This window comes from Notolabrus celidotus, chromosome 17 (genome assembly GCF_009762535.1).
Source record: "Notolabrus celidotus isolate fNotCel1 chromosome 17, fNotCel1.pri, whole genome shotgun sequence".
Taxonomy (NCBI): Eukaryota; Metazoa; Chordata; class Actinopteri; order Labriformes; family Labridae; genus Notolabrus; species Notolabrus celidotus.
Genome location: NC_048288.1, coordinates 30,566,435 through 30,592,829, shown reverse-complemented (window position 1 = coordinate 30,592,829; position 26,395 = coordinate 30,566,435). Strand labels below are relative to the sequence as shown.

Sequence of the window (26,395 nt, the reverse complement as noted above, 5' to 3'; positions counted from 1 at the left end):
TCCTGTTTTAGTCATTAAAGGTGCATTTCGACCAAGAGTTAGAAGGTTCCTGTGCCCCCATTGTTGTCTGCATTTCGACCGCGGTCTGAAGTCCCGGGTAGATTGTGTAAATCAGGCTAGTGACATATGGAGGAAAAAAAAGTAATTGCACTACACCACCAGACCAGTAGAGGGCAGTAAAACAAAGAGGAATGCCATTCATCACAGATGACACCATAGAAGCAGACGGACAGGCAGGTATCATTACCATAGACATATAAAGAGTAGACGCAGCATCGACTGCTACTACCTATTGGCGCTGACGAGCCGTGGGGCCTCCATCTTGGTCTGGTCACCCGCTCCACTCAGTGTAATCTGATTGGCCGGCGCATTTAATCAATCATAACTCGCTGAATACTAAACTGATTTTCATGCAGGTTTCTTTTTTCCTGCAAACGTCCTACATGTAGGTATGATACAGGACACATGGTTTGGGGTATTTTAATATTGATAGTGGGCTTAACAGTGATAGAATACTCTGATATGTGATGTATGATAGGTATTTTGCCGCACAGTGCTCTGGCATCTTGAAGTCTCTGCTGCTTCAGTTTACGTTTACAGGTAGGATCATGGGTAGGATGACCGGACCAAGATGGCGGCCGTATTTCTTGCGCCCCAGCAGCCAATGCGGCATCTACTCTTTATATGTCTATGGGTATCATTATGAGCTACACAACAGTTAGCCTGTTAGCATGAAGAGACTCAGCTGGCGCTGTTTTAGATGGTGCTATATTTCATCACAGATGGATTCACTGAATCAACACGTGAGAGGAGATAAGCGCGAGTAGCAAAGACATTTCAACACGGCTTTAAAATCCTTTCGAACTCAAAAAGCCGTGGCAGAGATCGGCCGGTGTTTTGGTTTAAACGGCGACCCTGTTAACTGGAGACTCAAAAGATTGACAAAAAAATAATTGACAGATAAAATTTGACAAAAAAAATCGACAAAATTTTAAAAAATAAAATAAAATTACAAAAAATATATTTCACACAAAAAAAATTGAAAAAAAAAATTGACAAAAAAAAATGTTGAAACAAAGTTTTGAAAAAAAAAATTTTGAAACCAAAAAGATCTTGGAAAAAAAAAATTTTGAAAAACATTTTTTGAAAAAAAAAATTTGGAAAAAAAAAATTTTGGAAAAAAATTTTGGGGAAAAAAAAAAATAGAAAAATTTTTCTTTGAAAAAAATATTGTTTTGAAAAAAAAAATTTGGGAAAAAAAAAAAATTGAAAAAAGTTTTTTTGCAAAAAAAAATGTTGAGAAAATTTTTTGACAAAAAACATTTGACAGAAAAGTTGACCCCAGAGCCTGTCGAAAAAATTAATTTTCCTCAAATATGAAATTGTGCTCCAAGAGCAGAAAAACATGAAAAAAAGTGAAAATTTTGCGCCTGCGGTTAAAAACATGGAAAAAGCAATGAATGAATCAACACGTGAGAGGAGATAAGCGCGAGTAGCAAAGACGTTTCAACACGGCTTTAAAATCCTTTTGAACTCAAAAAGCCGTGGCAGAGATAGACCGGTGTTTTGGTTTAAACAGCGACCCTGTTAACTGGAGACTCTCAGCCGGATGCATCCCTCATAAACGTCTTTAGACCATCATTAAATATCTGATGAGGATATTTTGAAATCTTAATAAAAACTAAACTAGTTTGCATTCCCAGGAACTCCCTCTGTGTTTCAACAGCTGTGTAAACTCCACAAACACTGACACGTTCAGCTGAAGGGCTCCAGTTTACAGGGTCACTTTTAAAACCGGAACACCGGGAGGAGAGACGCATTCACGGTGGGCTGAGAGAAGACTACTGTTACAAAGTGAATCCTTGATTCAGTGATTACTGCGGGAAAACCTCGGTCACATGACTCCAGCTGTCCGGCGGTCCTGCTTCGTGCTGCGTTGACCGGTCACAGATCTGGTGGACGTTGGATAAAGCTAGAATGTAAGCTCTGTTACTCAGACCCTCTTAATTAGCTGGTTGTGAATGATCAGATACGTCCCTGTGTCTGTGACGCATCGTTCATGGAAAGACGTTGAAACTGGAGCTGAAACGATTCGACGTTGACATAAAGGCGTACTTTTCGGCGAGCTTCCTGTTCACCAGATTATCATTTCTCGGCAGCTCTAACCTTCAACCTTCACCGAGACATGAAAGCAGAAGAGTCTGCTCCAGTGTGCCGCGTGGACTCGGCTAATGCTGTCTAAAAAAACATGCACACTATTTCTAAAGAAGCGTGAGAGTCAGGAGGTCAGTGTGGATCTACAGAGAAGTGCTGCTGCATGAGGCCCAGTGTTTCTAAAGCTGTCTGAACATTTGGACCGGACTCTGGGAGACGGCAGTCCAACAAAAACCTGAAGTTTGAATCTGCTTTTTGATGAGATAATGAGGACTCTTTTCCAAACCGTCCAGACCTCCACTTTTCCTTTCCACTGTGCAGACTAAAAGCTTTTCCTCACCGCGTGTGTATGTGTCTGGGGTTCTTACAGGTGTTCCAGTCAGCAGTCGTGTGTCCGCTAAAATCCAGCAGCTCGTGAACACGCTGAAGCAGCCGCGCAGACCTCCGCTCCGGGAGTTCTTTGTCGATGACTTTGACGAACTTCTGGAGGGTTAGAAACCGTCTTTGATCCTGCATGACTCGTGTTTCTGTCTGTCTGAGTTTTTTTTTGAGTTGCACTGTGTTTTCCAGTCTTATCTCTTCATACATGGGAGTCATGAGTGGTTCTAAAGAAAGGTTCCTCTGATAACCCATGTGTTGGACACGTGAGAACCCTGCATGGTCCTTCTGTGCGGGCTCTCAGCTTCACTTCACCTCATTGAAAAACAACAAGCTGTTTTCAGACTCACCTGCTGAAGAGCTGAACCTCCTCAAACGTTTACTTCATCAATGTTTATTCATACAGCGCCAAATCACAACAAACGTTCTCCTCAGACTCTTTCCAAACAGAGCAGGTCTAGACCGTACTCTATGTTATACTATTAACAAAGACCCAACATCAAGACCGGATCAGATCCAGTCCCATTTTACAGACAGGACTCAGTCTGATCTCATCTTAATCCACCATGAGCAGAGCACTTTGCAGCATTTAGCAAGTTACAGTGGCAAGGACAAATTTCCTTTAACAGGCAGAAACCTCCAGCAGGACCAGACTCATGTTAGACACACATCTGCTGAGACCGTGTTGGAGAGAGGGATAGAGGGAGATGAAGAGAGAGAGAGATGATAGTGGGGAGACGGATAGTAGTAGTTGTAGCAGCTGGAGTCTGGCACGTCCACAGCAGCAGAGATCCAGAGGAACCTACGTGACAAGGGAGCTCAGGGACTCCAGAAAGGTCTAAGACAACAGAGAAGAGAGGGAGACCAGAAGAAAGAAAGAGAGGAGAATAAATGGTGAAAGAAAGGATAGAAGGAAAGAACAGGATAAGAAAAGGAGACAAAGGATGAAGAAACATGGGAAGAAAAAGAGAGAAAGAAAGAACAAAAGAAAGAAAGAAAGACAGACAAAGAAAGAATAGAACAGAAGGAAAGAAAGACAGCAGAAAGGAATCAAAGGAAAGAAGGAATAAAAGGCATAAGAAAGAAAGAAAGAAAGAAAGGATGAATAACAGACCCAAAAAAGGAATCTACAGCAGAGATCCAGAGGAACCTACAAGACAAGGGAGCTCAGGGACTCCAGAAAAGTCTATGGTTAGTAACTTTAATGGGACAGGAAGAGTTAAAGTGAGAGACAGGCAGAGAGAGGAGAGAGAGGGAAAGACAGGATCCCAGTGTGTCAGTCTAAGCCTATAGCAGTATAACTAAGAGCTGGTCCAAGCCTGATCCAGCTCTAACTATAAGCTTTATCAAAAAGGAAAGTTTGAAGCCTACTCTTAAAAGTAGAGAGGGTGTCTGCCTCCCGGACCCTGACTGGTAGAAGATTCCAAAGGAGAGGGGCCTGATAACTGAAGGTTCTACCTCCCATACTACTTTTAGAGACTTTAGGTACGATGAGCAGGCCTGCATGTTGGGAGTGTAGTGTTCTAGAGAGGCACTATGAGCTCTTTAAGATACGAAGATGTCTGACCATTAAGAACTCTTTGTCCTGCATCAAACATAAAGCTGACAGCTTCGGTTTCTTCACACAGAAAGATTTTTACTCACGAAACAAACTTTTAAAAACACAAGCGTCCTGAATCAACGGTTTCAAACTTAAAGCTCCTGTGAGGAGCAGAATCAATGTACTGAGAGTCACTCACTGGAGCTTTAAAGATATTTAGTCCAAAGTAAGGAGCTGTTTGTTTCAGTTTCAGTTTAATCAATATAAGAATAGTCAATAGATAAAATTAAAGGTTGAATACGTAGAATCAGCTTCAGGTTTAAGGACACGCCTCCTCATCACATCAGCCCCTGGTTTGCTGCATGTCCCTCCCCCCTCTCTCTGCTCCTCACATTCCCTGTCTCTCTTCAGCTTTACTTTATAATAAAGAAACTTTAAAAAAGTTTATTCACACACTCCATAAAGCTCTGTAGTTTGGGTACATTTGCCGTCTTGGCATCCTGGCTCCCTGCAGCACGAGATTGTGGAGTGATAGCGGGTATTTCTCCCCCGGGACTGAAGTCAGAGCCTGCGGGTGGATGCTGGGGAGGTGGAGGGGCTGAATAAAGACCAGAATCAGCATCAATGAAGGTCGCAGAGATACTGCAGCAGCAGAGCAGGCTGGCTGAACGGACTCTCAGGCTTTGTGAAGTTGTTGTAATTAATAATATCTGAGTCGAACAGAGCCAGTCTAGACCGTACTCTGTGTTCTATTACTAACAAAGACCCAACATCAAGACCGGATCAGATCCAGTCCAATCTTCCAGACAGGACTCAGTCTGATCTCATCTTAATCCACCATGAGCAGAGCACTTTGCAGCATTTAGCAAGTTACAGTGGCAAGGACAAACTTCCTTTAACAGGCAGAAACCTCCAGCAGGACCAGACTCATGTTAGACACACATCTGCTGAGACCGTGTTGGAGAGAGGGATAGAGGGAGATGAAGAGAGAGAGAGATGATAGTGGGGAGACGGATAGTAGTAGTTGTAGCAGTAGGCCGTCTGTTACAATGATTAAGAGGAACCTACGAGACAAGGGAGCTCAGGGACTCCAGGAAGGTCTATGGTTAGTAACTTTAATGGGACAGGAAGAGTTAAGGAGAGAGAGGGAAAGACAGGATCCCAGTGTGTCAGTCTAAGCCTATAGCAGCATAACTAAGACCTGGTCCAAGCCTGATCCAGCTCTAACTATAAGCTTTATCAAAAAGGAAAGTTTGAAGCCTACTCTTAAAAGTAGAGAGGGTGTCTGCCTCCTGGACCCTGACTGGTAGATGATTCCAAGGGAGAGGGGCCTGATAACTGAAGGCCTGCATGTTGGGAGCTGAGTGTTCTAGGGGGTTAATAGGGAATAAACTCATCAGAGGAGACCAACTTGAAGACTAGAGCTTAAAGATATAGGCAGAGAGTTAAAGGTTTGGCGCCATGGCCTCTAAATTCCAGCCTGAGGGAACATCTTAAGTTCTGTCAAATACTGAAGGGAGAATCTAAAACTTGATCCTTTAAGAGACAGAGAGCCAAAGAGGAGATGTCAGATCCTCTCTTGTATGTTTCCTGATGCTGAAGATGACATCCTGAGCCTGTGAGGTGCAGAAACGAGAACTTAGGCACTCGTGGAACATAGCGGATGAAATGTGGCCTTAGTACCGAGGCTATAATCTTTGAAGCAGGCGGACCAGGCTCTTTGAACTTTGTCTTTTTACCCAGTTTCACTCTTAAAAGCCTGAAACGATAACTTTTAGTGGCTGATCGTTCAAACTGAAGCAATCTCCAGGTCTAACTCCAAAACATCTTCAACCACTGAGTCCCAAGAATCTGTGAAAAATGGCCCAGGGTGAAAAATATCAACATCTCTGTGGAGCTGGTTTAACTTAGTGAGAAGAGCAGGCGCCACATTTCCCGACTTTCAACTTAAAGTGTCTCACTTCAGCTGTCTCATCAATAAAAACCCCAGAAGTCATAAAATCAGGATTTCCCTTTACACTAAGCATTAGGATTCATCATGAGGGTGTTCCTGTAACACATCTGTGCTGATAACAGCTGGACTTAATGAGGTATCAGACTCTCTCTGTGTGATTCCAGCTCACTAAATGTGTCTGAGGTGTTTCCACGAGCACAAAATAAACTGTGAACCATGAAAGACTCGTCAGCCGCTCTCTCACCACTCATCTTTTTCTCCTGACCCTCCAGTCCAGCAGCCGGACCCCAACCAACCGCGACCCGAGGGTGCGGAGATGATGCCGGTTCGAGGCGAGGCCCTGGGCGTGGTCACCAACTGGCCCCCGTCCCTGGAGGCCGCGCTCCAACGCTGGGGGACCATCTCCCCTAAAGCCCCCTGCCTCACCAGCCTGGACACGGCCGGGAAGCCGCTCTACGTCCTCACATACGGTAACCAGAGGCTCCGCTTGGGTCCGCCAGACGTTCAGTTTATCGGTTTATGAGGCTGTAAAATAAAGTGATTGTGTTAAAAGTCACTCTGAATGCTCTCACTGGAAGACAAAGAATGACAGGAGACCGTCTGCAGTTCAAGTATTAACTAAATTCTGCTTATTTTACTGTATTTAAAGCCCTTTTTACAACATGACCATCATGAAAGGACCATAAAACTCTCAGATATAAAGACCTGCAGCAGGCAGAGCTCGTAGAAGGTACACCATGTGAGTCTGGGTCAGGCTTTAAGTATTTAAAGGCACTTTGATGAGATTTTAACAGACCTCTCATTTCAGCGTTAGTGCCCTAGGTTTGCATAGCCTATGCCCAAGGTTTGGATGGCTTATGCCCTAGGTTTGGATGGCTTATGCCCTAGGTTTGCATAGCCTATGCCCTAGGTTTGGATGGCTTATGCCCTAGGTTTGGATGGCTTATGCCCTAGGTTTGGATGGCTTATGCCCAAGGTTTGGATGGCTTATGCCCTAGGTTTGCATAGCCTATGCCCTAGGTTTGGATGGCTTATGCCCTAGGTTTGGATGGCTTATGCCCTAGGTTTGGATGGCTTATGCCCTAGGTTTTCGTGGCTTATGCCTTAGGTTTGGGTGGCTTATGCCCTAGGTTTGGATGGCTTATGCCCTAGGTTTGGATGGCTTATGCCCTAGGTTTGGATGGCTTATGCCCTAGGTTTGGATGGCTTATGCCCTAGGTTTGGGTGGCTTATGCCCTAGGTTTGGATGGCTTATGCCCTAGGTTTGTTTAGTTTATGCCCTAGGTTTGCATAGCTTATGCTATAGGTTTGTGTAGCTTATGCCCTAGGTTTTCGTGGTTTATGCTCTAGGTTTGCGTGGCTTATGCCCTAGGTTTACGTGGCTTATGCCCTAGGTTTGGGTGGCTTATGCCCTAGGTTTGGGTGGCTTATGCCCTAGGTTTGGGTGGCTTATGCCCTAGGTTTGGATGGCTTATGCCCTAGGTTTGGGTGGCTTATGCCCTAGGTTTGTGTAGATTATGCCCTAGGTTTGGGTGGCTTATGCCCTAGGTTTGTGTAGATTATGCCCTAGGTTTGGGTGGCTTATGCCCTAGGTTTGGGTGGCTTATGCCCTAGGTTTGGGTGGCTTATGCCCTAGGTTTGGATGGCTTATGCCCTAGGTTTGGGTGGCTTATGCCCTAGGTTTGTGTAGATTATGCTCTAGGTTTGGGTGGCTTATGCCCTAGATTTGGATGCCTTATGCCCTAGGTTTGGGTGGCTTATGCCCTAGGTTTGTGTAGATTATGCTCTAGGTTTGGGTGGCTTATGCCCTAGGTTTGGGTGGCTTATGCCCTAGGTTTGCGTGGCTTATGCCCTAGGTTTGGATGGCTTATGCCCTAGGTTTGCGTGGCTTATGCCCTAGGTTTGGATGGCTTATGCCCTAGGTTTTCGTGGCTTATGCCTTAGGTTTGGATGGCTTATGCCCTAGGTTTTCGTGGCTTATGCCTTAGGTTTGGGTGGCTTATGCCCTAGGTTTGGATGGCTTATGCCCTAGATTTGCATAGCTTATGCTATAGGTTTGTGTAGCTTATGCCCTAGGTTTTTTGTGGCTTTTGCCCTAGGTTTGTTTAGTTTATGCCCTTGGTTTGCATAGCCTATGCCCTAGGTTTGTGTAGCTTATGCCCTAGGTTTGGATGGCTTATGCCCTAGGTTTGGATGGCTTATGCCCTAGGTTTGCATAGCCTATGCCCTAGGTTTGGATGGCTTATGCCCTAGGTTTGGATGGCTTATGCCCTAGGTTTGGATGGCTTATGCCCAAGGTTTGGATGGCTTATGCCCTAGGTTTGCATAGCCTATGCCCTAGGTTTGGATGGCTTATGCCCTAGGTTTGGATGGCTTATGCCCTAGGTTTGGATGGCTTATGCCCTAGGTTTTCGTGGCTTATGCCTTAGGTTTGGGTGGCTTATGCCCTAGGTTTGGATGGCTTATGCCCTAGGTTTGGATGGCTTATGCCCTAGGTTTGGATGGCTTATGCCCTAGGTTTGGGTGGCTTATGCCCTAGGTTTGGATGGCTTATGCCCTAGGTTTGTTTAGTTTATGCCCTAGGTTTGCATAGCTTATGCTATAGGTTTGTGTAGCTTATGCCCTAGGTTTTCGTGGTTTATGCTCTAGGTTTGCGTGGCTTATGCCCTAGGTTTACGTGGCTTATGCCCTAGGTTTGGGTGGCTTATGCCCTAGGTTTGGGTGGCTTATGCCCTAGGTTTGGGTGGCTTATGCCCTAGGTTTGGATGGCTTATGCCCTAGGTTTGGGTGGCTTATGCCCTAGGTTTGTGTAGATTATGCCCTAGGTTTGGGTGGCTTATGCCCTAGGTTTGGGTGGCTTATGCCCTAGGTTTGGGTGGCTTATGCCCTAGGTTTGGATGGCTTATGCCCTAGGTTTGGGTGGCTTATGCCCTAGGTTTGTGTAGATTATGCTCTAGGTTTGGGTGGCTTATGCCCTAGATTTGGATGCCTTATGCCCTAGGTTTGGGTGGCTTATGCCCTAGGTTTGCGTGGCTTATGCCCTAGGTTTGGATGGCTTATGCCCTAGGTTTTCGTGGCTTATGCCTTAGGTTTGGATGGCTTATGTCCTAGGTTTTCGTGGCTTATGCCTTAGGTTTGGGTGGCTTATGCCCTAGGTTTGGATGGCTTATGCCCTAGATTTGCATAGCTTATGCTATAGGTTTGTGTAGCTTATGCCCTAGGTTTTTTGTGGCTTTTGCCCTAGGTTTGTTTAGTTTATGCCCTTGGTTTGCATAGCTTATGCCCTAGGTTTGCGTGGCTTATGCTCTAGGTTTGTGTAGTTTATGCTCTAGGTTTGTGTAGCTTATGCTCTAGGTTTGCATAGATTATGCCCTAGGTTTGTGTAGCGGACATGCACCTCCTCCAAAAAGGTGACTGTGCATCAAATAAACCTGGGCTTAAAAACCCTGTGATTGGTCCACTCCACCAGCCTTTAAACTCAGAAAAGCACTACCAATTTTGTCCACAGGGGGCGCCGGAATCAACACATGAGAACTCCTTACTGTGCCTTTAACAAAACCAACATAATGTTTGAACTTCTTCCTTTTTTGATGCAACACTGTCTGCACTGGAGTAAACCTGGAGTGTGTTTCTGATAATCTGTCGTCACTCTAAGTGTTGTTGGAGCTCAGGTGTGCAGGAGAGGAGCTTAGCAGCGTGGACCTTAACACGTTTGTTTTGTTTCTATATCAGGATATTGTATTTCTGAGGCACCCCGCTCACCAGGAGTGCATTAGACGACACTCACTTTAAAGTTTAATCCAGATAGACACCGCGGGCTCTCCTGGTGCCTCTGCTGACCGCTTAAAAGTCTTTAATGTCACTTTAGACTCGCTTTATTGACCCAGTCCTTTAAATAGAAGTCCAAGAACACACACCCATCTCACCTCTCTCTCTCTCCCTCTCTCTCTCTCCGTTCTCCTCCCTGCAGGGAAGCTGTGGTCTCGCAGCATCAAGCTCGCCTACAACATCCTCCACAAACTGGGCAGCAAGCAGGAGCCGATGGTGCGGCCGGGTGATCGGGTGAGTCACGCTGCCCTCACACCTCTCTGCTTTTCACTCTCTGACCTTTTCATGCTGATCATGTCGTTACCAGAGGACGGACCGCGTCGAAACAACCCCACCTGTACTTCAGATAAGATGGATGAGCATCAAGTTCTTGGTTAGAATGTGTCTTTAGACTCGGCTCCGCCTCCTTAAAGCTGTGGATCTGAATGTTGTGCTGCATTATTCACCAGATTTGTGTTGGTCAGAGACTCAGAGCTCATGAGTCACCCTGCAAACTAAATAAACACCAGCTGTATTTAGCATCGTGCTAACTCTGCAGCACAGAGACTTCCTCTTCTTCTCAGGTCTAAGACATGTTTTCATCCTCCCCTCCCTCTCCCAGGTGGCGTTGGTGTTCCCTAACAACGACCCCGTGGCCTTCATGGTGGCGTTCTACGGCTGCCTGCTGGCTGAAGTGGTCCCGGTCCCGATAGAGGTCCCTTTAAGTCGCAAGGTACGTTCTGCCGTCTGCGTCTGTGTCTGTGTCCTTCCTTTAGTTTCAGTCTGACTCAGGATTAGTTTCTCTACAGAAGGTCGGTGATTTCTTTTTTTTAAGCGCTGCAGTTTGTCTTTAATCCTCTCCTCCTCGGCTGCTATCGCTCACCAGAACCTCAAAAAAAACTGGAGGAGTGTTCTGCGGTCCGGCTCAGTGCTCTCTCGTCCATCAACACCCACTAGTTGTGTTTTCAGAACGCAGTACAGAGCTGGACAGCTGGAGTCATGTGATCAAGGTTTCCCTGCAGTAACTACTGAATCAAGGATTCTCCTCCTCCTCCTCTCCTCCTCCATGTTGTCTTTCTGGTCCTCTGAAAACCTCTGACCTGTTGACTCCAGGCCTGGCTCCGCTCATCATGACTTTGGTTTGTTGTTGTAGTTAAGTGAAATACGATCTGGTGATAACACAGAGTGTTTTATTCTGAAAATTAACCGGACGTTTTCATTTTGTTTTGGTGAAACCTGACTTCCTGTCCCGCTCCATCTGCTCTGTTGAGATTGATGCGTCGTGCTCCGGGATCCAGTGGAAGTTAACACATTGACTAGAATAGAAACTTATCAGATCCGGTGCAGATCAGAGATGCAAACCTACGATGTATGCTAAGGCGTAGATTTGATGCAGAGGTATGAACCAGGTTTTAATCCTGATACAAATCAAGTTAACCAGTTCTAACCACGTGCCATTTTGTCCCTCCTGGCACACCATAGTTTAGCTGCTGCAGTGTCTTCCTGCTTCCTGCTTCCTGCTGACTTCCTGTCCCGCTCCATCTGCTCTGTTGATGAGATTGATGCGTCGTGCTCCAGCATCCGGCAAAAACAGAAGTCTTGTGCTCCGGAGCAGAGCGGATCCAGTGGAAGTTAACACATTGACTAGAACAGAAACCTATCAGTTCCAGTGCTGTGAAGGAACGGAGATGGACCGGACACGGATATGGTGGAATTTGGCCGTTAGAGGCCAGGTTCCTTCTTCCTGTGTTTTCTCTGCAAAAACTGGGAACAATCAAAGTTCTTCAACACCGTTTTTAAAACCTGTATCAGTCGACTTTAAAATGTTCCCAAAGGACTTCAGGTCTGCACCATTATTGAACAGGAGATCTAGTTTTCGTGCTGAAATTAAACAGGACCTTGAAGCCCTTTGAGAAAACACCAGTACTGACATCGCTTCTCTGAAAACAGAATTCCAGGTCAAGCTTGCATCTCTGCACACAGTGTGTGTAAACGGCCACCACTGTTCGGGAGACCCAGGGGGCGCTTAACCGCCATGATTCGTGCATAACCGAGCTGGAGGACACTTTACTGGAACTTCAACAAACGATTGGGAAATGGAAGGACCGGAGTCACGACTTAGAAAACAGAAGCAGATGCCAGAATCTGAGGATTATAGGAATCCCTGGGGGCTCTGAAAGTGGTGAACCCTCAGTGTTCATGGCATCATTCTTTAACAAAGTGCTGTGAGCTGATTTTACCAACCCTTTAGTGCTTGATCGAGCTCACAGATCCTCCCAAAAATGGTCCCAAATACAGAAAAAGCTTGATTGGTCTCACTCTCACTGAAACAGCAACAGATCTAAAATCACAGCTCTGATAAAGGTCGACCACGCTACGTCAGCTCTCGTTGTTTTTCACGTTGCTCCCTGATAAACAATCCTGCAGAGCTTCTTATCAGCAGCGTCTCTCTTGGAGCTCTGGAGGAATTTTGTCTTGAGCTCGCCTCGCTTGTTTTCTTGCATCAGGTATCTGAAAATAAAAAAGTGTCAGACTCTGAAGTGAGCGCAGAAAAACAAGTCAGAGACCCAGCTCGGTGTGACAACCGAGAAACATCCCTCCTCCTGCCGCTCCATCACACACAGAGCGCTGTCATCTCTCAGGTCACAGCTGTGGATCTGTGACTCATCACCTCCTCAGACCTGACACGTCTGAAGGGTAGAAGCCCGACTTTGCCGGCAAAGGTTTTCTGAAGGCTGAAAAACAAAATCCCGGCTGCCAGTCGTGTCACCTTACAGTCTCTGCGCTCGCTCGGGAGCCTCTGAGAGACGGCTCGTCCTTACAGCGCCGCGAGCGCAGGGTCGACACGGTTTCACGGTGATTACTGCTGCAGCAGAAAATGTCTTTTGCTGCTCTCCGGTCGCCTCTGCATCTCTGCTGCAGGATTTTCCATAAAGTTTCTCTGACGGCCGGAGAAGCAGCAAACTCACCTGTGCTGTGAGAGTACCTGAGTTTATTCATCATCATCCACAAACAGAACGAGGAGGAGAGCGTATCAAAGCAAACAAATACATAAACATGTTCATGGATTTGTTTTCACTGAGGTAACATCCCCTCTCTCTCTCCCTCCCTCTCTCTCTCTCTCTCTGTGTCGTCCAATAGGATGCGGGCAGTCAGCAGATCGGCTTCCTGCTGGGCAGCTGTGGCGTGACCGTGGCGCTGACCAGTGACGCCTGCCACAAAGGATTGCCGAAGAGTGCAACAGGAGAGATCCCGCAGTTCAAAGGTGAGAGAGAGAGAGAGTCATCAATCATCACTGGATTGTGGCGGCCTGAGGTTTCTCTGTGGGGGCGGGGCCGTCTGTCACCGGGAGCACAATGAGAACGCCGGGAGGAGTGAAGGAGAGAGACGTGAAGGCGTTACCTTTCTGACAATCACAATCACTGCTACTGGATCTCATGAAGTGAAAGTTCCCACACACACAGCCGAGTCTCTCTGTAACCTTCTCTCTCTCTCTGTGTCTGTGTGTGTGTGTGTGTGTGTGTGTGTGTGTGTGTGCGTGTGTGTGTGTGTGTGCAGGTTGGCCCAAGCTGCTGTGGTTTGTCACCGAGTCGAAGCATCTCTCCAAACCTCCCAGAGATTGGTTCCCTCACATCAAGGATGCAAACAATGACACCGCTTACATAGAGGTGAGATTATAATCCTTCAGTGTTGTTTTTTTTGTTTTGTTATTATTATTAGATTTAACATTTGTATGTATTTACTTACTTAAAAAATATATATATAACCCATCTATTTGATTCTAGTTTCATTATGATAAGTATTTTTTTCTCTTCTCTATTTATTTATTAGATTTTTTTTTAATTATTGAAATTATTATTTATATTTATTACAGTTATTTTCATTAACTAAAACATGTATCTACTTATTTTCTTTAAAAAGAAAACTTCTTTTACTTATTGTATTTCCAGTGTTTTTTTTCCTTCTCTGTTTATTTATTTTATATTTTTAAATGATCAAAATTATGATTTAAAATTATTACTACAGTTTTTTTCATTCACTTATTTATTCACTTATCTACTCATTTTCTTTTAAATGAAAACATCTATTTAATTTATTGTTTTTTTCATTGTTATTATTTTTTTCTTCTCTATTTATTTTCTATTTTTAAATTATTTTAATTCTTAATATTATCATACTAATTCATTCATTATTCTACATACTTTCTTTTAAAAGACAAACATGACTTGTCTAAATTGTTTGAGTTGATCTTCTGTATAATGTGTACAAATTCAAATAAACAGATCTTTGAAAAAATAGAATAATAATAAACATATTCCCACAATGTTTTAATTTTTTGGTTTGTTTTTATAATAATTATTTTAACCTTTCATATTCATTTATACTCTCTCTTTTTTAGATATTAACATATTTATTCTATTGTTTTCTCATTATTATTTTATTCTCTATTTATTATTTTCAAATTTAAAATGATTATATTTATTATTTATTATTATTATTATTAGTTTTTTTTTCATTAACTAATTTATTCACTTATCACAATATTTATTTTAATAATAATAATAATAAAACCTTAGTAGTAGCATCATCCGTGGTGTTTGTGGATGTCAGCTGACATTCCTCTGGTTTCCTAATCGACCTCTGCATCTTACCTTATTTCAATAGAGCTGAAAAAACACAAAGCATGCTGGGAAAGCTAACCTAAGGCTGAAAGTGTTCTAATATGTGGTGGAGTTCTCCGTCCCCTCTGACGTGTGTTGTTTGTGTCTCAGTATAAAACCTGTAAAGACGGCAGCGTGCTGGGAGTCACAGTGACCAGGATCGCTCTGCTCACACACTGCCAGGCTCTCACCCAGTCCTGCAGCTACACTGAGGGTAAGAGTGCACACATTTACACACACACACACACATCAGCACCTAGGCCATATATAGGCAATCTAATGATCTCTCCTCTGTCTGCAGCCGAGACCATCGTGAACGTTCTGGACTTTAAGAAGGACGTCGGGCTGTGGCACGGCATCCTGACGGTAAGACTGAAACTTCAGAGAGAACCACCAGACTCGCGTGATAGAGCTCCTCAGGTCTGATGTGTTTGATTCTGTGTGTGTTTTGCAGAGTGTGATGAACATGATGCATGTGATCAGCGTCCCGTACTCGCTGATGAAGGTGAACCCGCTGTCATGGATCCAGAAAGTGTGCCAGTACAAAGGTCAGACTCACACTGCTGCTGTCACTCCGCTCCGTCACTTCTCTCCACTCAGCCGTCCATCAAACAGATTCAATGCTGATGTCCTCTCTGTCTCTCTCTCTTATCCACGTGTGTGTGTGTGTGTGTGTGTGTGTGTGTGTGTGTGTGTGTGTGTGTGTGTGTGTGTGTGTGTGTGTGTGTGTGTTCCCCCTGCAGCTAAGGTAGCGTGTGTGAAGTCCAGAGACATGCACTGGGCTCTCGTGGCCCACAAAGACCAGAAGGACATCAACCTGAGCTCGCTGCGCATGCTGCTGGTGGCGGACGGATCAAACCCCTGTAAGGTCACACTGCGCCCCCGCAGCAGAGCGTTTTTCACTAACAGCAGAGTTTAGAGAGGTGTAGCGGAGGAAGAGAATGTCAGAGGAATGGATGAAGTCTCCAGGGATTCAGCTAACTGGGTCACTTTACAGGAATAGAGCAGGACGACGAAGGTTTGGTATGATAAATGATTTTCAGGCCGGCTGGAGAGGAAAGAGACTCAAATATATCAGCAATAAAACATGGAGCTATATAATGCTCTCCGCTCTATGTTCCCTCTCTGAGCTTTGTTTGATCTCAGATAACGGGAGGTTATGAATGTAACCTTGACTCTCTGAGTGAAGAGACTCTCAGGGACAACTCAACTCATTTTTATTTATACAGCAGCTTTCATTCAATCAAGCATCCGGCCCAAAGTGCTTCACAAAAACACAGAGACAGAAAACAACAGCGATGGGTAAAATGATACAAGGATAAAACAAGACAGAGGAAAGTAACATGAAATATTTAGAAATAAAATGAAGTTATCACAGTAAAATCAATAAAATAAAATATGAAAAATACAAGAAAATTAAGTTAAATCTATAGAATAAAATCAGATAAATATCAGAGAAATAAAACAAAGTCATAACAATGAAATCAATAAAATAAAATCAGAAAATAATGTTCAATCATTCAAATAAAATCTGATAAATATAAGAAGAAAAAAATAATTACAACAAAATGAATAAAATAATATCAGATAAATATCAAACAATAAAATCAAATCATTAGAATAAATTAAAATCAGATAGATATTAGAAAAATACAATCATTACAATTAAATCAATAAAATAAACAGATAAATACCAGAAAAATAAAATACAATCTCATACATATAAGAAGAATAAAATATATCAGATAAATATTCATCAATAAAATAAATCATTAAAAAAATTTAAATCAGATAGATATAATACAAATTAAATATAATCCTTACAATTAAATCAATAAAATAAGATCAGATAAATACAAAAAAATATATATATATATTTACAACAAAATCAATCAAATAAAATCAGATAAACATCAGAAAATCAAATCAAATCATTACAAATAAATAAATAAAATAAAATCAGATACATATTGGAAATATCAAATACATTCATTTAAATAAAATCAATCGAATCAAATCAATACAATAAAATATATATTTTTTAAATCCAATAGACATCCAAAAATTAAATAAAATAGTTAGAATATATTAAAATCAGATAGATATTAGAAAAATACAATCATAACAATTAAATCAATAAAATATACAGATAAATACCAGAAAAATAAAATACAATCTCATACATATAAGAAGAATAAAATAAAATAATTACAAAAAATCAATAAAATAATTTCAGATAAATATCCATCAATAAAATAAATCATTAAAAAAAATTAAAATCAGATAAGACAAATGAAATATAATGATTACAATTAAATCAATAAAATAAGATCAGATAAATGCCCAAAAAATCAAATCAAATCATTACAATTAAATAAATAAAATAAAATCAGATACATATTGGAAATATAAAATACATTCATTTAAATAAAATCAATCAAATCAATACAGTAAAATCATTTTTTTTTAAATCCAATAGAAATCCAAAAATTAAATAAAATAGTTTGAATATATTAAAATCAGATAGATATTAGACAAATATAAATAAAATCATTACAATGAAATGAATAAAATAAAAGAAGTTTAATTTCAGAAAAATGAAATCAAATTGAAATAAATCTTTATTTTTAAATTGATGCTAAAACAATGGTAGTAATGGTAATAATGCAGTCCAGGGCTAAAAAGCAATTACTCCAAATTAAAAGCCAAAAATAAAAATGTCTTTTTTTAATTGTCTTTAATTTATTTTATAAAGACACCCAGAGAGCTCGCCGCTTTAATGTCCACAGACAGAGAGTTCAGAGTTTAGGGAACTCTCTGGCCGGCCTCAGAAACCTGTTCCAGTCAATGTTAATGAGTCCATGCTCACAGGCCTGACAACCCTCAACATATCAGATGTTTAACTCCATGTATCAGTACATCACTCTTCTTAAACAGCCTGTTAGCTCATCATTGTTTTTGAGAGCAGTGCTGCAGTTATAAACTACTCACTGACTGTAAGCAGCTTTTTGAAATCTGAGTGCGCTCAACCTGCACCTGAGTTCCCTCGCTGATGGAGACTGATGCAGATAAAATCACCTCGTGAAGTGGACCCTTGAGTTTAGATTGTTTTTGAGTGTTCACATCATCACCAAGTACACAAATGAAATGGAGAGGCGTGCACAGCTGGAAAAATTACATCAAAGTGTGAATGATGGTGAAACAGATTACAGGACAATTATAAACCATGGAACACAATGAAAGGAATTATTTATATTTAACAAGTTTAGTGATCAAAACACAGAATAATGCAAACTTTACACTTCAAGGATGAGCTTTAATTTAACTACATGACTCTGTAGTGGAAGTCACTGCATTAAAAACAGACATGACTCGGTAGTGGAAGTCACTGCATTAAACACAGACATGACTCTGTAGTGGAAGTCACTGCATTAAAAACAGACATGACTCTGTAGTGGAAGTCACTGCATTAAACACAGACATGACTCTGTAGTGGAAGTCACTGCATTAAATACAGACATGACTCTGTAGTGGAAGTGACTGCATTAAAAACAGACATGACTCTGTAGTGGAAGTCACTGCATTAAAAACAGACATGACTCTGTAGTGGAAGTCACTGCATTAACAACAGACATGACTCTGTAGTGGAAGTCACTGCATTAAAAACAGACATGACTCTGTAGTGGAAGTCACTGCATTATAAACAGACATGACTCTGTAGTGGAAGTCACTGCATTAAAAACAGACATGACTCTGTAGTGGAAGTCACTGCATTAACAACAGACATGACTCTGTAGTGGAAGTCACTGCATTAAAAACAGACATGACTCTGTAGTGGAAGTCACTGCATTATAAACAGACATGACTCTGTAGTGGAAGTGACTGCATTATAAACAGACATGACTCTGTAGTGGAAGTGACTGCATTAAACACAGACATGACTCTGTAGTGGAAGTCACTGCATTAACAACAGACATGACTCTGTAGTGGAAGTCACTGCATTAAAAACAGACATGACTCTGTAGTGGAAGTCACTGCATTATAAACAGACATGACTCTGTAGTGGAAGTGACTGCATTAAAAACAGACATGACTCTGTAGTGGAAGTCACTGCATTATAAACAGACATGACTCTGTAGTGGAAGTCACTGCATTAAAAACAGACATGACTCTGTAGTGGAAGTCACTGCATTAAAAACAAACATGACTCTGTAGTGGAAGTCACTGCATTAACAACAGACATGACTGTAGTGGAAGTCACTGCATTAAAAACAGACATGACTCTGTAGTGGAAGTCACTGCATTAAAAACAAACATGACTGTAGTGGAAGTCACTGCATTAAACACAGACATGACTCTGTAGTGGAAGTCACTGCATTAAAAACAGACATGACTCTGTAGTGGAAGTCACTGCATTAAAAACAGACATGACTCTGTAGTGGAAGTCACTGCATTCAAAACAGACATGACTCTGTAGTGGAAGTCACTGCATTCAAAACAGACATGAATCTGTAGTGGAAGTCACTGCATTAAAAACAGACATGACTCTGTAGTGGAAGTCACTGCATTAAAAACAGACATGACTCTGTAGTGGAAGTCACTGCATTAAAAACAGACATGACTCTGTAGTGGAAGTCACTGCATTAAAAAACAGACATGACTCTGTAGTGGAAGTCAGTGCATTAGAATCAGAGATGACTCTGTAGTGGAAGTCACTGCATGAGGTTTAGAATCACTCCTATAATCAATGTCAGTGAACACAGTTTGTAGCTTCCACATCAGTTTAAACGGTCCCTGGCTTTAGTCCTTGTTCATGTATTAAACCTGCTGTTGTCGACCTTTAGGTAAGAGCTTTCTGATTGTCTTTTTAACGTCAGCGTTTGTCTTGAAGTGCTTCACCACCTGAGCTGAAAACGTTCTGACAGTCTGTTTGTGTTTCTGTCTGTCAGGGTCCATCTCCTCCTGCGACGCCTTCCTCAACGTCTTTCAGACTAAAGGCCTGAGAGCCGACGTCATCTGTCCCTGCGCCAGCTCCCCCGAGGCCCTGACTGTGGCCATCAGGAGGTACACACACACACACACACACACACACACACACACACACACACACACACACACTCTGAGCTCTGATTTACCTACACTGATTATGCAAACATCTGCACATACACACAGAAAGGTGCACAGATATGCAAACAGCCCCATGCAAACACACACCTACAGAGAGTACACACTGTAAACACACACACATACTCAAACACACACGCAGCAGAGGGGTCCAGTGTGTTTCCCTCTGCAGACTGTGATCACAGGAACGAGCTAATCTGCACCAACAACAGAATTACTAAACAATCAACCAATCACAGAGCAGGATGAAGCAAACACACACACATTCCCATTTATCGTGTGTGTGTACAAAGACAAACATTTAAACACCACACAGCATTAACGTGCATTTCTGCAGGCTCTGTTTGTTGTGTCAGTGTCGTGCAGGTTAATGATAGTGACACCTGTGTGTGTGTTTTGTGTTCAGGCCCGTGGAGGACAGCAGCCAGCCGCCGGGGCGAGGCGTTCTGTCCATGCAGGGTCTGACGTACGGGGTGGTCAGGGTCGACACGGAGGAACGGCTCTCAGTGCTCACCGTGCAGGACGTGGGGACCGTCACACCCGGAGGTACGTGTGTGTGTGTGTGTGTCTGAAAATCTCACATATTTCAATGTTCTAAGTCAGGATTGAGAAGGAAGTTTATGGCCGGGGTTCAGAGGCAGACCTGTTTAAATACTTGAGTCTTAAGTCGAGCCTCAAGAGGTCAGATCTGTCACGTAAAGAGAGGCTGTGAATCAAGTTGATTCTTAAACATGCACAGAGCCAGTGAAGAAGCTAAACCTGGTGTCATGTGGTCACTTATTTGGTTCTAGTTTGAAGTCTGGTGGTTGAATTTTGTAAAACCTGGACCTGATACAATGCGAGTAAAATGGTCTCTTTGTCTTCAAAGGATAAAATCAGATCACATTCGGGGAACGCTGCTCTAATTTCGTTGTGTGACACTCAAAGTTGAAGCTGCTGTCAAACCAAACTCCCAGATTCTGCATCACCTCGTATCGTTATTTAAATTTGAATGTAATCGCAGTTTCTCTCACGTCCTGCAGGCCCAATGTTGATGAACGATGCAAGATGTTTAGGGGGCATAGTGCACTTTGATGTCTTTATTCTGACCCTCATAATATATGAACTACAGCGGGGGAAGACTTGCAGCAAATGGTTCCAGGATGGCAGGCCAGTTTAGCACCTGGACCCTTCTACTACAGAGCCATACTGTTGAAACTAGCAACCACTGCGATACGGGGTCCCTACTGTCTTGAATTTTGTCTTAATAATGTTTCAGTACTGCTGGGAGTGTTTCTAAAGCATCAGAGATTACAAAGGAAAGGCACTTTGCATCAAATCACACTTCTTGTTTGTTGTTTAAAGCTAAAGTTTGTCGACTTCAAACTTAAAATAAAGTCAAAAGTTGTTTTAACCTTTGCATCACGTTTAAAGTCGTACAGTCGACCTCGTATCGGTAAACTGTGGATGTCCTGTAAAGAGATTATTGACAAGCTTAAAGTCATGTTTATCTAAATAACATCAGATTCACAGTTACATTAAGCATCATAGATCAGTCAGGACTAAAGTGAGGATCATAATGTGAGTGCAGGTGTGTGTGTTTTCAGTGTGTTAATGTTTCAAGCAGTGACCGCCCCCGCTCCGTCCCTCTGAAGAGTCACACCGCCGGCCTTCAGCGCTGTCACGCACTGAATGGCAAAAAATCCATTAAGTCCATCAAATCGTAAAATTAGTTTTAAGGGCGTGTAAATGTGCCGCCTCTCCTTTTCATCAGCGTCTCTCTCTCTCTCTCTCATCACGACCGGGCGAGTTATGTGCTTCAAAAGACTTTCAATATGGCCGCCGTCTTTTGTTACTAAAGGACAAAGTCACAGTGTTTTAACAAGGTGATGGAGAACATAAAGAAGCTTTTAGGACGTAATAACTCGTCTGCTCGGCTCCTGATGAAGAGTCCACAGACGCCAGAGGAAGGTGTCATTCACACACACACACACACACACACACACACACACACACACACACACACACACACACACACACACCATTTAAACATTAATCTAGTGCTGTTAGTACCTCTGCTGCAGAATTAACAGCAGACAGACATCACTCATGTTTCTTAAATGCTCCCAATAACATGGTGTACGGTTATTCTTAATAACCGCACATTTTTAGACAAACTGCTGCTGCTTCATATTTTCAGCTACAACTAACCTGTAATTACAGATTCTGATTCAGAGACATGTTGAATCTGGATCTCAGGGTCTGGGTTTTAGTCTGAGAAGGGTTCTGGTCCCTGTCTGTAGTCTGAGTAGTATTCACCAATCAGGTGTCAGCAGGAAGAGCAGTCTGTATGGAGAGCAACAGCAGGTGTTCTAGAATTCTGACATCATCAAAGACAGAATTCCAGAATTCTGTCTTTGATGATGTCAGAATTCTGTCTTTGATGATGTCAGAATTCTGTCTTTGATGTCAGAATTCTGTCTTTGATGATGTCAGAATTCTGTCTTTGATGATGTCAGAATTCTGTCTTTGATGATGTCAGAATTCTGTCTTTGATGTCAGAATTCTGTCTTTGATGATGTCAGAATTCTGTCTTTGATGTCAGAATTCTGTCTTTGATGATGTCAGAATTCTGTCTATGATGTCAGAATTCTGTCGTTGATGATGTCAGAATCCTGTCTTTGATTATGTCAGAATCCTGAGAACAAATGGAACATTCTGTGAAGAAGGTCAGAGCCAAAAAAAAGTCACATCAGTGTCTAATCCTCTTTCATAGACCTCCATTCAACAAACAAACATTGTAGACGTAGTTTTCTTCTCCTCTTGAGGACAGACCTGACAAAGCTTGACTTTGGACTAATCTGCATCATGATGTTGTTATTTCAGCAAACTGAAGACCCGTTAATCACAAGAACATCACAAGAACATCAGTTCCTGTTTCAGGTTCATACCGCTGAGTAAAGCCTCTGTGTGACTGTTTACAGTGAAACTGAGACTCAGCACAAACTGCATGTTTTAAGACAAACAGCTGCAGCCCAGCATCCCAAATTAGGACTCATTTGGGAGCTTTTTTTAAGACGATGTGGTGTCAGCAACATCTTTTAGGTTATTTTTAATATCACAGTCCAATGAGTTGCTAAAATGTTTGTAAAAATGTGAACTAAATGTCTTATAATTTCCTTTAACTGTACCCAACATTGAAGGGAATTTTCAGTGCCCCTCTGAACTGTCCAAAAAAACAGACAAATACTCTAAAAATGAAGCACAGTACGAGAAACAGTCCCTCTTTTTCCTGTAATGTGCTCAAAAAGAGAACCGTTCCTCTTCAGGGAGTGATGATAATTAAAGACGAATGATATAGAAAGTGAAGCTCTGTCTCTTATTATCCATGAAGAAGCAGGAATCTGCAGAATGAGGCGATCAAACAGCACCGTCACAAACTCTGAGCTCTCACATTCTGCCCACCTGCTCCACCTGGTGTTCAAAACGAGAACTACACCCACCACTTCACCGAGGAGAATCGGCTTCAAAATCTAGAATTTAACATCCCACAGGTGTTTGTGGAGTGGATGCTGGACTGTCACTTCATGGGACAGGAAAGGGAGGATATTTTTCAGGTGTTAACGAGGTCTCTCTTTCTCTCTCTCTCGCCCTGCAGGTCTGGCATGCGTGGTGAAACCAGAGGGCATCCCTCAGCTCTGTCAGACTGATGAGATCGGCGAGCTTTGCGTCTGCTCCATCGCCACCGGCACTTCCTACTACGGCCTCACAGGCATGACCAAGAACACCTTTGAGGTGAGGTTTTAATGCACCAAGTGTTTTCCTGTCATGCAGATTCCTGCTTCTTCTTCTTCTTCTCTGCATGTCAAAAAAAAACATTTTTCTTCCTTCTAAATTCATCTGATAATCTAAGTTAATGCACAAACTCTGATCCCTGCACTGTTTGCATCATGAGTGTGATATCTTGAGTCTTGAGCTCCTTAAACTGTTGTTTTTTTTATGTTTGATGCTTTGATACATTAAACAAAGATGATTTATTGGATGCTTAAAAAGTAAAATGAAGCAAAAGGAAGGTCAATTTTCAACAAGACATCTTATCGCACATCTTTTATGACCAGCGCAGTCGCCCACTGCTGGACATGAAGAATGCAAGTTAAAGGCACGTCCTGGAGGCTATCCACTCCTTACATACAGTCTGATGAAAAACTTCACAATTACAGTTAAAGATTAATAATTGAATAAAATTAAATAAATAAGACAATAATTAATGTATTTAATATTTATCATAAATAAATAAAGCAATAATAATACAAATATTTCATTAATAAATAAATAGATAATATAATAATACATGTATGTATAATTGTTAACAAATAAATACAATAATAATAATACAATTATTTACTATTTATTGACTAATAAAGGAATAAGATAATTATAAATGTATTTATGTTTTCTTAATGAATAAACACATACAATAATAATACAATTATTTATTGATAAATAAAGAGATAAATAAATAATGAAGTATTTCTTATTTACAAATGAATAAATAAGTAAGATAATAATAAATGTATTTAGTGTGTATTAATAAATAAATAAGATAATGATAATAATGATAATAATATTAAATAAGAATGAATAAATACATCATTTATATTAAAACCAGCCCAAACAGGATGATTTATAACATTGTGTTGGACATAGTGAACCTTAGATTCTTCCACAGTGACTTGCTGGTTCCAGCTCTGTGACATCGTCAGGAATAAGTCCTCAGTTAAAAATACTCCCACCTCTGATTTTTATTCAGTCTTGCAGCACTAGTGCTGGCCAGTTGCCATGGTGACTCTGCAGCTGAACACCTGTGTGTTTTTGCAGGTTTACCCCGTGAGCGCCACCGGGGGGCTGGTCAGCGAGTACGCCTTCGTGCGGACCGGCCTGCTGGGCTTCATCGGGCCCGGCGGCCTCGTCTTCATCACCGGAAAGATGGACGGGCTCATCATGGTGAGCGGGCGGAGGCACAACGCTGACGACATCGTGGCCACAGCGCTGGCAGTGGAGCCGATGAAGTTCGTCTACAGGGGGAGGTGAGTCAGACGGCTGGTAGCTACTTTTTTAGTGGCGTCACATGTGGAGTGTTACACCCCGGGTGAGCTCTATTTATAGACTCTGCATGGAGTCATGAATCCTCACACACAGGAACGGCTGCTTCCTGTTTGTTTGAGGAGTATCAGCGAATCATGCTGAAGGAGACTTTGAAGAGTCTGTATGGAGAGCAAAAGCAGGCGGCACTGTTTACAGTGAAACTGAGACATGGGCGCTTCTGATCTGAACACACAGTCACTCTCTCTGAGTCGTGAATTAGACTCTAAACAATCCAGTATATGGGAAAAGAAGCGTTCAGAAGTCAGACCACGTTCTGATCATTCCCCACAACAGCAGCTGAAAACCAGCCAGAGGTCCAATCCTGGCACATTTACTGTCACAGTGATTAATGAGAAATCCACCCACACATAATACATCTAATAAAGTGGAGCAACAGTGGATGAATCCAGAAACAGTAATAGAGGAAAGTTTAATTGTGTCCACGACCACGGAGGAGGAAATGAATGTTTCAGCTGACTGAGTCTGAAGTGAGACGTTTAAAGAATAAGTTTGGATCCTGAGTTAAAGTTTTCAGTGTGATTAATTATGAGATCGTATACGTCTATGATCATGTTTCAATACATGATTTCTAAGGGTATCTAAAATAAGTTTGTGTGATTGATTTAAGCCAATAAGTAGCCAATAAACAGCTTTCAGTCTATCTACTTCCTGTTTGTTCTCAGGCAGTCATCGCAGACTAGCTTCATCCTCAGGTATCCGATACACCGAACTGAACGTTACATTGATTTAAAGAAGACTTTAAACTAGAGATCGAGACATTAAACTCATCGGAAACACGCTCAAAAAGTAAAACTAAACAAAAGGAAAGTCGATTTTCCTCAAGATTTCTTATCGTGCATCGTTTAAAACAGCGTAGTCACCCCCTGCTGGACATTCAGAAGAATGCAAGTTAAAGACACTTCAGCATCCGACCTGGAGGCTGTGTTCGCTCCTTAAAGCTGCTGTGAGGAACTTTTGTTTTGTATCAATTCTGGCGCCTCCCTTGTGGACAAAGTGATACCTCTTATCTCTTGCCCTAAACATGCAAAAGTAGTGTTTTCAACCAGAGCCTCATCCTGTTGTCTTTTAACAGTCAACTTTATCAGGCAATGTGATTATTTTCCATGAAAACAGTCAAATGAAGTCTGTTTCTGAAGCAAGGTATCCATCATCTGGTCTGGCACCTACCCCCTCAGGGCAGTTTCAGGCATTAAAAATGACAACAGAGATGGTGTCGGTGTTGCTGCTGATGGTCTTGTTTGCTATTGAAGGTCATAAAGAGGCATCAGTATCATTTTCAGTCTGTTTCTCAGCCAGTTCAAAACTCCTCACAGGGCCTTTAAATACAGTCTGAAGAAAAACTTCACATTTACAGTTAAAGATGAATAATTCAATAAAATTAAATGAATAATGAAGATAATAATACATGTATTTAATATTTATAAATGAATGAATAAGTAAGATAATAAAACATATATTTATTATGTATAAATAAAGAATACAGTAATACATGTATTTATTATGGATAAGTAAATAAATAAATAAGATAAAAATGCATTTTTTTTATTAAACATTTATAAATGAATTGATGAATAAGACAAAAATAAATGTATTTATTATTTATCATTAATGAATAAATAAGATAATACTACA

At 41.8% G+C, this 26,395-nt stretch overlaps 1 protein-coding gene across 1 annotated transcript in view; it reads left to right on the top strand.

The window, feature by feature from the left end:
- LOC117829352 (disco-interacting protein 2 homolog C-like) overlaps positions 1 to 26,395 on the top strand; it is an 85,183-nt gene that overhangs the window by 37,752 nt on the left and 21,036 nt on the right. Inside the window, exons 10-23 of the mRNA XM_034706983.1 lie at positions 2,525 to 2,644; positions 6,299 to 6,496; positions 9,997 to 10,088; positions 10,456 to 10,566; positions 12,975 to 13,098; positions 13,392 to 13,501; positions 14,606 to 14,708; positions 14,796 to 14,860; positions 14,949 to 15,042; positions 15,238 to 15,357; positions 19,444 to 19,558; positions 20,025 to 20,164; positions 23,256 to 23,392; positions 24,476 to 24,684. Coding sequence (XP_034562874.1) covers positions 2,525 to 2,644; positions 6,299 to 6,496; positions 9,997 to 10,088; positions 10,456 to 10,566; positions 12,975 to 13,098; positions 13,392 to 13,501; positions 14,606 to 14,708; positions 14,796 to 14,860; positions 14,949 to 15,042; positions 15,238 to 15,357; positions 19,444 to 19,558; positions 20,025 to 20,164; positions 23,256 to 23,392; positions 24,476 to 24,684 — 1,738 coding nt within the window. The remainder of the gene's footprint in view (positions 1 to 2,524; positions 2,645 to 6,298; positions 6,497 to 9,996; positions 10,089 to 10,455; positions 10,567 to 12,974; positions 13,099 to 13,391; positions 13,502 to 14,605; positions 14,709 to 14,795; positions 14,861 to 14,948; positions 15,043 to 15,237; positions 15,358 to 19,443; positions 19,559 to 20,024; positions 20,165 to 23,255; positions 23,393 to 24,475; positions 24,685 to 26,395) is intronic.